Here is an 11,701-nt window from a genome sequence, read left to right as displayed (position 1 = left end):
TGTTCTTGCCTGGAGAATCCCAGGGACGGGGGAGCCTGGTGGGCTGCTGTCTATGGGGTCGCACAGAGTCGGACACAACTGAAGCAACTTAGCAGCAGCAGCAGCAGCAGCAGCAACAACAACATAACTTGTCTGATATTCTGAAATGTTTTCATCAAATTATGTGTCTTTCAACAGGACTGAAATTTAAAAATGGATTATCAAATGACTTGAAAATGGAATGGGATATACCTTGAGAAGTGGGATTAGGTGGGTGAAAACAGGGGTGAGGGAGTGTTTGTTGATCTACAGGAACATTTTTATAAAATGTTCTCAGACTCAATGATTCCCACGGTAGACTGATAAAAGTAGAAATAGGTAAAAGAGGCTCTCGCTGGGGACTTCTTGGTTATAAAAGAGAAGAAGCACATGGAAACCCTCTGTAGTTGTGACGACAGCCCCGTTGAAAGCAATTAGTATCCTTCCACCAAAAATTCCCTGGTGCCATGCTCAGAGACCAAATTTTACAAGTAGGAAGACGGTTCCCATCTTGCAATTTTGAGACCAAGCTCCGCCATCACTAGCTGAGTGGGCTTGTTTTGAGAAAATCCTCAAACCTCCCGTTTCCCACTCTGTAAAATGCATCTAAAGCCCTTTGCCTTCCAAACTTGTGAGAATCCCAGGGAGGATTTTATATGTAAAAGTGCTATGTGGAGCAACAGTAAATTTCAGATTTTAATACTTCTTCCTTTTATGCCTTTTCCCCAGTCTGGAGTATAGCTAGAACTTTGAGGTCCTCTTGAAAGGACCTTCAGCAATCTTCAGCTGCCAAATAAACAGCTGAAAAGGCCAAGGGAAATAAATGCCTGATCCTTCAGGGTTATGTTGTTGAATGAAAATTTAAAAAGTGATAATTTCAGTTAGTTGGGTGGTAAAGGTGATCTACCAGCAGGAGAAACCTACATTGTTTAGACTTTTGCTTTCTACATTTTGTTGTTGTTCTTGCTGTGCTTTTTCCGCTCAGAGCAGGGCCCAAGGGATAATTAATCTCAAACAAGCTGAGAGATCTTTAGGAAGCAAAATCCCCCTACAGGTTAGCAGTAATGGGGGATATAGTGCATGAAAATAAAGCATTTTCTAGACCTTTAGAGGCAGAGCCTGATAACACTTCATAAATTCCTTCTGTTGAATTAGCAGCATTGGGAACTCTGTTCTGGATTTGGGGGTTCTTGCCCCAGCAGGCATGAATTTGAATTTACAGTTCCTCTGCTCTTCATGGCCTGCGCTGATTTAACCAAGCCTGAAGGTCGCTGGAGGAGGCACCAGTCCTGAACAATGCATTCTTGGGCAAGAGGAAAGAAACAGTTTCTTCCAAGAAGGAACAAGATTTACTCTAATGGCCTAACAGCTAACACAGTTGCTAGTTTTTTCCCCCTTCGATTTTCTTTCTTCCTTCCCTTCTTCCCAGTTTCTTTCAAGGCTTCACCTCTTTATTTTTTCATGTTAAATTAATAGTTGAAATTAACAGGGCCAGTTTTAGCTTGCTTAGGAAGTTAATGTTTTCCCTGTTTGTTGTCAGAATTCCCAGAGACATGAAATGACTCTCTCCTGCAAACCTTGTGCTTTCCCAGAGCATGCTTGACTTCCTGAAAACATTGTTAATAAAACCTTGCTTTTTAACTGCAGGAAACCTTCAGCCATTGCAGCCTCTGCAGAAGCTGTAATGGGAGGAATGCCACACCGCGCAGCCAGGCCAGAGCCCTCTGGGGGGTTTCTGGGCTCCTCACCACACTCTGGGCCCAGATCCCTCAGAGAACCAAAGGCTGAGGTGAGAGAGGCCCTGCTGTGCCAGGTGGAAGGCCAGGAGACAGGCCCTCAAACATCTTCCCCTCCGCGGAGTCCCTTTTGCTAAAGATATGCATTCCCTTAGGTTTCAGGTGTTCCTCCCCCGTTAAAGTGAATCCCCAAACAGGACAAACAGTTTATATTCACACAGCAACATGAATCAATTAATCGCAGACCCTGTGGATTATTATTTGGGGGTGTTGAAGCAAAGGAGGGGGAAGGCGCTTGGGACCTCTGGCAACGCCAGCCCAGGCCCTGTAGGTTATAGATAACGGGGGATCCCAAGACCATAGGAGGCATTCGTGAGAACACCGAGAGGCTGGCCCCAGAGCCTGGTCGGGGAAGCCATCCGCAGGTAGGCGCGGGGCCTGGGGTCTGCAGGGACGCGCAGTCCCTCCTGCAAGCGCTGGCTTTTCCTTTAGCACCAGAGGAGCTCCCTGATTCCCAAGACGGCCCCTCCGCGCGACGATTCTGTCCCGGGTCCGCGGAGATTCGGGGGCCCAGTTCCATGGACATCCCCGCACCCACTGCGGACCTTGCGCGCGCTCCAAAGCGGGCCGGTCACGCAGGGCGGAGAGAGGAGGTACGCGGGAGCTGCATGGCCGCCGAATCCCCGCTGCCCAGCCAGCCGGGGCGCCCCGCAGAGGCACGGTCTCGGCCGCCCGGGACGTGGGCACGCGAGCCCCAGGCCCCGGCGCCCTCCCGCCTGGAGCCCTGGCCGGTCGCAGCCAGCACGGCCCCGGCCTGGGGGTGGGGTTGGGGCGGGGGGCGGAGCCAGGCCCGCGGTCGGTGTCAGGTTGCTCCGGTAACGGTGACGTACCGGGCGTGGGCGGGGCTAGCACGCAGGTTGCATATTTTAGGAAGTGAGGAGGAGGCGCGGGCTTGAGCTGCGGCGGGGTCTGGGGCTCAGAGCGGCGGCGGGAGGAGGCGGACACGTGGCAGCAGCAGCAGTAGCAGCCCCGGCGGCGGCGGCAGAAGGCATCGGCCCGAGCCGCCTGCCGTCCTCCCTCCTTCCCGCCTTGCGGCAGCCCTAGCTCCTTCCTCTTCGCTCCCCCGGCCGCGCTTGCTTGGCCGGGAGCCGCTCTCTTTTCTCTCTCATTCTCTGAACAGAAGGACCCGGCGCGGGGCTCAGACCACCGCCACTATGGGGAAGGGGGTGAGTGTCGGGCGAGCCAAGGGAGGGGCGCGGGGAGCCCTGGTCGGGAGGCGGAGGAAGGGGAGGAAGTCTGGAGGGCGACCGCAGCCGGCGGGAGGCGAAGTAGGAGGAAGCGGCGCAGCGCGGAATGGGTTGGCAGAGCGGCGAGGCTTAAAAGGCGACGCACTTTGGAAATGGAGGGAGTGCGGTAATGAGGGGCGGACGGGGGGAAGAGAGCCCTGAGGGGCCGGAGCGCGGCAGCTCCGGGCGGTGCGCAGACCCTGAGGGGCCGAGCGTGCCCGGGGTCTGGGGCTCCTGGAGGCGGCGCTTGGGAGCCGCCGGCTCTGGAGGAGAAGGAGGGAGCACGGCGGCCGGGCGGCCCTGGCCAGGAGCGGGCCGCCGGCGGCATCCCCAGCCCGCTCCTTCCCTCCCTCCTTCCGCCCGCCCTCACCTCCCGTCTCTCGCCTTCCTTTCTCCCTCCGCCCTTCTCGCCGGGAGGAAAGGCGTGCTCCTCCCCTTCCCCTGTGGGCGCTCTGCCCGGCCGGTTCCCGGGCTGCGGTTCCCGCCGCGGCTCCGGCCCGGGCCCTGGGGGGCTTGCCATGCGGGGCCGGCCTTGGGGTCCTAGGCTCCTCCTGGAGGCGCCAGGGACGCCAGTTGTCCGCAGAGGCGGCCGCCCTCCCCCAAAGGGTGAAAAAAAAACTGGCTTTCCCTTAGTGTGGAGCCGGTCAGGCGGGCTGGTGCCAGAAAGGGTGTGCCTTCGCTCTAGGATGGCCTTGAAGGTATACTTTTGAGAGCTTTGATGGGCCACTTTCCATAAACACGGGATGCACTCGGGGCAGCCTGAGCAACAGGAGTGGTCATCTTGGTGGTGGGGAGGGTGAATGTAGATGTTTTTGGAATAGCCTGGAAAGAGCACAGGCTGACCCATCAGAGTCTCCGGGTACTATAAATACGAAAAAAGGAAGGGAAGCGAGGACAGTACAGGTTAGGAGTGTCTACGCACGGAAGAGAGATTCTAGAAGCAATGAACCTCCTCCTCCCCGGGCAGGAGAGGCGAGCACTGTGGGAATACCAGAACGACGGCTGGTTCCTGCATTTTTGTAACTCAGTTAACCTATAGGCCCGAGGCCAAAGTCCAGTCGAGAAAAGTTTATACAAAATGACGATCAGAAGTATCAATTGATGGGATAAAATGACCAGGTCGTGAGAATACCGGTAGGAGAGAATCCCCTCCATTGTGTCCAGGGCTTGCAGGCTGTCTGGCGCTTAGTAGGACTTTGAAGGGTAGGGCTCCTCCGTGTGGAGTGAGTGATGGGGGAAGAGGGAGGGTTCATTCTTTGGGGACTCTAGATGGATTTTGAAGGAGGTCATTGAAAGGTTTGGACCTGGTGGAGAAGGGAAGGAAAAGTGGGAATGCACAGCTTGAATTTTTTAAAAGCATAAAATGTGGAGGGCTGCTGGCTCAGGTCAAGTAGCTGAAGAGAACTGAGTGCCAGCCTCTGTACTCGGGGGTGCAAACTGGGTTAGTGGCTGTGCTTGTACACACCATCAAACCCTAGGTCATTCCAGTAAACAGGCTCTTAAAAGCTTATTTCTTTGTCTCTTCCTCCTCAGAAAAATAGTTGATTTCTTGGGCCACACATTACTGATTGCAGGACCGTAGAGCCCCGTAGATGTGTACCCAAGCTTGGCCTAGGAAGGTGAAGGGATTTGCTCAAGGTCAAATGGTTGGTTCGTGACACACCAGATGTCCCTGATTCGTGAACAGCCTGTAGTGTCCAAGCCTAAATACTCACTCACTTACTCCTTAACAATGACTTATATGCAGAACTCTAAAGTTATTTTTCAGATGAAACTGGGGTATTTGTTGGATTAGTGAAAGATCTTTGAGTAAATTATGTCCATAGACCTGTATGTCCCTTGGGTAACCACACACTTGCACAGTAGTGGTAAAGATAACAGCGTACCTGGGCTGTGGAGGTTCAACCTTGATGTCTTATGGATTCTAATAACATGTCTAGGGGCTAGCAAACCCAAAGTTGGAATTGTAACTGGTTAACACAGGCTGATATGCTGCTTATCTGCTGGGTTGTCATTAGTATTTTGAGTACTCTGATGAATTGAACATTAGGGGGGGTATATCTGTGTGTGTGTGTATGTGTGTGTGTGTTCTGGTGGTGGTGGTGGTGGTAATTCTTCTGGGATAAAATAACTGCTTTTTCCCTAGTGACTTACTCTGATAGTCCAAATGTTCAGAAGGATATTTTATGCTGAAATGTTGGGATTTTTCCACATGGGGATTAAAATGTGGGTGGAGTGGTGACTAAAGCCCTGCTGATAATTGGTTAACCAGGAAGCCTGTGCTGGCAGCTAATTTTTAAGGTCATTGTTCATTTCTTCCCCTCCTCTTCCCACTACTGTTGGGGGCCCAGGTTTTGACTGTATTTCAGGTGATTTTAGTTCTCCTTAAAAAATTGATATCCTAAGTTTTGGGTAATGAAATGAAAGAACCAGCTCCTGCTGAATCATTCCTGGATGAAATAGGATTTTGTCCTTTTTTTTTTTTTCATACTGGCTGCTTTTGCCAGTGACTTGGCTTAAATCCGCAGCTCGGCCTACCACCCACAATTCTTTAGCCAACCAAAGATATACAAGAAACTTTATTTTTCTTAAGTTTACAGAAGACCAGGGTGGGGAGGAGGGATGTCACCAGGCCTTTCACCACAGTTCTCCATTGTTAAAACATTACCTTACTTTCCTAGCTTATGGGTAGTGATGTAAAGAGGAGCTGGGGAAAAGGTGCAGGTGGAGGTTACACAGGTATATGTCAGCAGAAATCCTGGTTGTAGGGTAACACTGTCAGCTGCCCTTTTGGAGCTCAACTTGAAAGTGACTGAATTGCCTATGGCTGCTGTAAAGCCAGGACTTTAGACTGAAAACATAAGGCAGAGTTCTCAGGATGGAAAGTTGCCTGGGCCCAGCTGGAACAAGTGGAGTGGTTACGGGAGGAACTGGGAACAGAGAAGAAGGTTGGAGTTGCATCACATCCTTTGCCTGTCAAGTGTTCAGTGTATCTGAGTGTGATCCCCCCCACCCCCCCCTCTCCCCCGCCCCCACTTTCTGTACCCTGCTGCTGCTCTGAGGGTGTATTCTCTTTGGGTAACTTACTGTTGGTTAATTTGTAGTTTTCTCTGCCAGTAAGTTTGTAACACTCTGGTGACTCACCTTTGGGTGGGAGGGTAGGAAAGGGGAGGTCTGCATCATAAATCTGAGAAGATTGAGAGTAGGCTCAGCCTGACAACCCCCCTCCCCCAGAAGGAGGGGGAGGAATTTTTAAAAACCTAGTAAAATGTTTAGGCAGGTGAAGAGTAAAGCTTAAAATGTCCAGCCCCCACCCCCTGCCCAAGTGTTATTCTTAAATTGCATTTTAAAAAGAAAAAAGTGGATTCAACATTACATAGCCCATCCATTCTCCACCCCAGAACCCTTTTAGAGCATTGTTGGCTGGCTATTATTTTAGCAACGAATGAATAGATTAGTGACTCTCTGTTCAGTCAGGCTGTGTTCTTTCACATAGTATATCCAAAGTTAAGACTGACAGTGGCTTTAAAGATAATTTTCTTGAAAGGCGTTTGTGTGGAAAATTAAACTAGTTTCTTTATTTAAAACAAAAAAGGTTATAAAAGCCCTGAAGCGTCAGTTTCTCATCTGACCCTTAGCTAGGGTACTCACAAGTTTATAGAGTGCAGGTCAAGTGAGAGTGGCACCTGTTATTGTTGGGCTTTTTGGCATTGAGAGATCAAGCATGTATCAAGTATGGGTTTGTGCTGTTCACCAGTTAAGTCTTAAGCCTTTTCAAAACTAGGAAACAGTTTTTCTCTCACCTGAAAAAGAAAAAAAATACTGAGGGTTGGAAAGAATGGAAAGTATTATGAATTACCCTCCCCAGGGAGGCCAAGTGAAAGTGTCAGTGGACTCGGCTGGGATGATGGCTTTTTAAGTTCTCATCTACTTTCACTTTTCAGGTAAAAGGCTTTACATTTTCAGAGTCTTGGTCAAGGTCGTATGAAATGAAATGGGCTTTTCAGCCCTCTGTGAGGGGTGGGAGGACGAGCATTTGTGCTGCAGTGCCTCCTCCTAGCTGCCCAGGGCCCTCTGCCAGCCTGCAGGCCAGAAGAAGAAACATGAGTGTCAGATCAGATGGCCTCACAGTAATCAGAGTGGCTGCTTTTGGCCAGCACAACACTGGGCAGAATGTTTCCCCGGCCCTGCCAGAGCTGTCCAATTCTGGATTCCGCTGAAATTACGTGTCCAGTAAGTGATAATGTGAAGGACAGAGACTTTTAAAATCCACTAACTATTTTCTTAAACTCATCTTCGTTTACGTATTTTTGGAAAAGGAGACGTAACCAAATCAGGCTTGAACTTTCTCACGTTGCTATGAATCGAGTGTGTGTGTGAGAGGAAGTGTATTCTTTGGCTGGAGTCGCAGAGAGACTGTTCCTCTGCATATGAGTCACCTCCTTAGTTGTGCTTAAATCTGTCATCAGGAATCCACAAGAAGTTCTTCATTTATTTGACTAATGTTTGAGATAGCAGATTCTGTCAGTGAGAATAGAAGCACCCCACTCTACCCCCCAACCCACCCTGCAGTTTTCCTCTCTGGTTTCTTTTTTTTTTTCTTTATAAATTTACTAACAATGAAAGATCAGAAAGGGAATATTAAAAAAGCAAGACATTTAAACTCTCACCAAAATAAAACAGGAATAAATCTGACCAAGAGGTGAAAGACATATACACTAAGAACTTGAAAACATTAATAAAAGAAATTAAAAAGGATTCAAAGAAATGGAAAGATATATGATGCTCTTGCTGCTGCTGCTGCTAAGTCGCTTCAGTCGTGTCCGACTCTTAGCAACCCCATGGACTTCAGCCCACCAAGCTCCTCCATCCATGGGATTTTCCAGGCAAGAGTACTGGAGTGGGGTGCCATTGCTTTCTCCATGATGCTCTTGGGCTGCTGTTTGGAATAAGTCCTGCTTTCTACACTGGATCTGGGTCTGAACCTGACCCTGCTTCATTATCCGCTCCTTGCTACAGCGCCAGGTGGACAGTCTCCGAGGCCGGGAAGCACGCGACAGGAGCCCCAGCAATACCCGCAGGAGAAGCGCAGCGGCATGCGACCGAGGCCCCTCTCTGGTTTCATATGGATCCTAAGTCGAGGGAATTTTGGCCAGTAGACCCCATTCCTTAGTTCCGTTGTGACTTTACAGTGAATTACATCTGGACGTTAATTAGTTCTGTATCTGGTTTTATTCAAACCCTCTTTAGTAACAGCTAGTAGATTTTTTTCTGTTGGTGATCTGAACAGTGGATCCTTGATGCCTGCTTTGGTCTTTGGGACCTGCATTGTTTTCGGTGTTCAGGTTTCGTGGATCAGAAGGACTTGGCACTTAGTTTATCTTTCCTACTTGGCACTTAGTTTATCTTTGCTGTTTGTCGGCATGGTGAGGGCAGATCCTCATGCACTTTGGGGTGTTATCCTCTTGTGTTTTTCTTTCATCCTCCATATGATGCTTCTATGGTGCCATATTGGTTTTGTTTCAACCCAGGGGGCATTTCTCCAGGTTATCACTGCCTTTGTTCTTTTCAGCCCTACAGCTATATTACTTCCCACCCTAGGCTTCGGGGTATCAATTGAGGGGAGTGATCAGGACTTTGGAAATTAATTCAGTCTGCTTTTAATGCTTGTGCCAGTTGTTAATCCATGGTCTCTCAAACCGACAACTTCGTTTGAGTAGCACTAGCCAGAGTGCTCTGACAAAATGAGAAAGGGATGAGGAGGGCAGCAAATGGGGGGAATAGGCAGAATATTTTAACTCTTTACAACCCAGACACCTAGTGTAGAGGCAGAAAGTAACACCACATTTTTAAAACTGAAAAAGCACATTTTTAAAGAGGTAGTAAATCTAAAGTATATTGATTATTTAGATGCTTTAGATTTTTTTTTTTGAGTGATCATAAATGTATACTAACTATTGCAGGTAGGGTGGGCTGTCAGGCTCCTTAAATTTCACATGCAGGTAGATTGGAGGGGAATGTTAAGCCTTGTTCATTTTGGGCTGAGGGAACCCGCCGGCTAGAGCTGGAGCTGTTTTCTTTGCACTCTGCTGGCTGATGGACTGCAGCCCAAGTTTGGAGGGACTGAGCTGAGTTCACAAAGAGACCCACTGCTATGGCCTGGCTGCTTGGTATTCCCCAGCTCCACCATGGTTTAGGTAAGGGAGAGAAGAAATGTGAAGGTAGGGTGGTCCCTTGGGTCACCTCCTGTTTCTCACTGCCTTAAATGCTGCTCTGGGCTGCAGCGTGGCTGTAGAATCACAGCAGTGCCTGCCCTCTCCCATCTCCAGCCTCAGATCCCTGGCAAGAGAACATTCTTTGTACATAAACTTCTTAGTCATTTGGGAGTGATCAGAGCTGTAATGAACTTGGTGTGATAATATTTTCTGTTTTCTTTGTTTTAGTTGATGATAAAATTTAAAAATGCCCAAAATGAGGTTTCTTTCTTTAAGGTTATGACTTTTCATAGTCAATGAGGAATGGCAGTGATGTAAGTTAATTAAAACCAAGTTATAATAACTTTCATGTAGTGCTTTGCAGAGTACCTTCACATACACTATTAGGTTTGATAATGATGTAACAATACATCAGGAAGATCCGCGGGCCACCCCTCCCCGCCCCGTCCCTTTATATATAAAAGAAAGATGTAGTCTACTCTAGGCAGTATTCCTAGGCAACCAGCAGGATCAGAGAGAGAGATCATCCCTTCGACTTCCCTGCCTAACTGGAATCAGAGGTACCCTTTCTACAGCCCTCTTGGGCAGCTTTTAAACGGGCTGCATTTGGGGCAGTTACTTTTTCTCTTCTTCTGGCCCCTCTTGATCGTCCAAAGCTTGCTTTGTCAGTTTTAGAAACAGTGCTGGTTTTAGGTGTTTTGGTTTTGGATTTGACGGTGGCCCCTTGATTCATCAGACTATTGGAATGCCATCTAGAGTCTTTAGTAGTTACCCCCAAGTGTTATTTCCATTTTAGGCGAGGAGGAAACTGAGGCTGACTGTTCAGGATTGTCTTGCTGGCATATAGCAGAGCTAGAATGACCTGGGGCTGACTTAAAAGCACCATCCATAGTCCTATCCCAAGGGTATAGATGTCTTTGCTCCCAAGTATCCTTCAGACTTCATCAACAGCAACTTCTGAAGTCTGAAGGTCTCTGACCTCCCTGTTGGCCACAGGGGATTGTGCTGATAGGGTGGGAACTGTGGTCAGATGTCCACTCTGCTCAATTGAGAACATCTCCAAGGCCTGCCCTCCTGGGGGCTTGTAGAGATGGATCTGAGGGCCTCGGGGCAACTTTAGCTTATGTAGACCTCCAGTGACTCAACCTCTGGGATAGAAACTTCTCTCCTAAACTCATTGTACTTTCTTTGTGTGCCTTTTAAAAAAATTTAGGGATAATTCTTGGCTTCCCTTCTGGCTCAGCTGATAAGGAATCTGCCTGCAATGCAGGAGACTCTGGTTCAATCCCTGGGTCAGGAAGATCCCTTGGAGAAGGAAATGGCAACCCACTCCAGTATTCTGGCCTGGAGAATTCTGTGGACTGTATAGTCCATGGGGTCACAGAGTTGGACACGACTGAATGACTTTCACTTTCATATGGATAATTCTCTGTACCTGTCATTCATATCTGCTTCCCGCTCCTCCCCCTTTAAATTGTCAATTACCGAAGAAGAGGAAGGTGCCTCGCCAGCCCCAACAGATGATGCTCATTGTAAGGATTCAGTCTGTGCTTTTAAATAAGTGAAGGTTTGGGCCTCAGACTGGGGGCTGGAGTGCTGAGGGTGGGCACCTCCCCTCTGCTGCATACCAGCCCCGTTCTGCTCTGTGCGTAAATTCACAAACATGAATAGATGACAACAGAAAATGGTGTTAGAGCAATGAAGTGAAGTCGCTCAGTCATGTCTGACTCTTTGTGACCCCATGGACTCTAGCCTACCAGGCTCCTTCATCCATGGGATTTTCCAGGCAAGAGTACTGGAGTGAGTTGCCATTTCCTTCTCCAGGGGATCTTCCCAACCCAGGGGTCGAACCCAGTAGGAATCAGCAGCTTTCTACAGGAAGCTTTGGAAGATGTTATTTACTGTTGTCTGCCTGCAGTTGGGACAGAATTGAACAAACAAAAGGGGTTTGGTGCTTGGGGCTGTGGGGAAAGCTGCAAGTGAATTCTGTTCTCTTCTATCAGGAGAAATCACTGAAACGAATGAAGCTCTTGCCAAAAATCCAGGGCTTGTCATCGCATTTTGTAGTGAAGATGGTTGGCTAATCAAGATGACACTCGATAACCATTCAGAACTAGATGAGCTAATTCAGATGAAGAAGCAACTGAGAAATACATAATCTATTGAGAAGTGAAAATGAATCCTCTAAATAAACTAAGTTGAAACAATTTAAAATAAATACTAAATAAATGAACCTTGCTCCAAGTTTCAGCCTTGGCTCCTTTGGTTAGGAATTTTCTCTCTTCACATCCTGAGCACCCTTTTCCTCTACCCAGATCAAATGGTGGCAAAACTCATAGTGAACCTTTGAGAAAATGAAATCCCCTGGAAGCGCAGGGTGACGTAATAACACTTTTGATTTGAGGCTGTGTCACACTGGGCAAGCCCCTGCCCTTGTGACCTCCCA

At 48.5% G+C, this 11,701-nt stretch overlaps 1 protein-coding gene and 1 long non-coding RNA gene across 3 annotated transcripts in view; both read left to right on the top strand.

Moving 5' to 3' along the window:
- The first annotated feature begins 2,691 nt into the window (after window positions 1-2,691).
- ATP1A1 (ATPase Na+/K+ transporting subunit alpha 1) overlaps window positions 2,692-11,701 on the top strand; it is a 33,380-nt gene continuing 24,370 nt past the window's right edge. Inside the window, exon 1 of one of the 2 annotated variants that reach the window (XM_040230957.1) lies at window positions 2,692-2,980. In XM_040230957.1, the coding sequence (XP_040086891.1) occupies window positions 2,969-2,980 (12 nt within the window). In that variant the 5' untranslated portion in view covers window positions 2,692-2,968. Of the gene's footprint in view, window positions 2,981-3,025; window positions 3,168-11,701 lie in introns of those variants that run through there. The other variant, XM_040230958.1, reaches the window with a different exon arrangement.
- LOC120856024 lies at window positions 3,539-11,488 on the top strand. The gene is made up of 2 exons (XR_005719367.1): window positions 3,539-3,738; window positions 11,259-11,488. It is a non-coding gene; the product is annotated as an uncharacterized LOC120856024 (long non-coding RNA).

Source organism: Oryx dammah, unplaced genomic scaffold, assembly GCF_014754425.2.
Source record: "Oryx dammah isolate SB20612 unplaced genomic scaffold, SCBI_Odam_1.1 HiC_scaffold_28, whole genome shotgun sequence".
NCBI classification, from domain to species: Eukaryota; Metazoa; Chordata; class Mammalia; order Artiodactyla; family Bovidae; genus Oryx; species Oryx dammah.
This window is presented reverse-complemented; position numbering and strand designations above follow the sequence as displayed.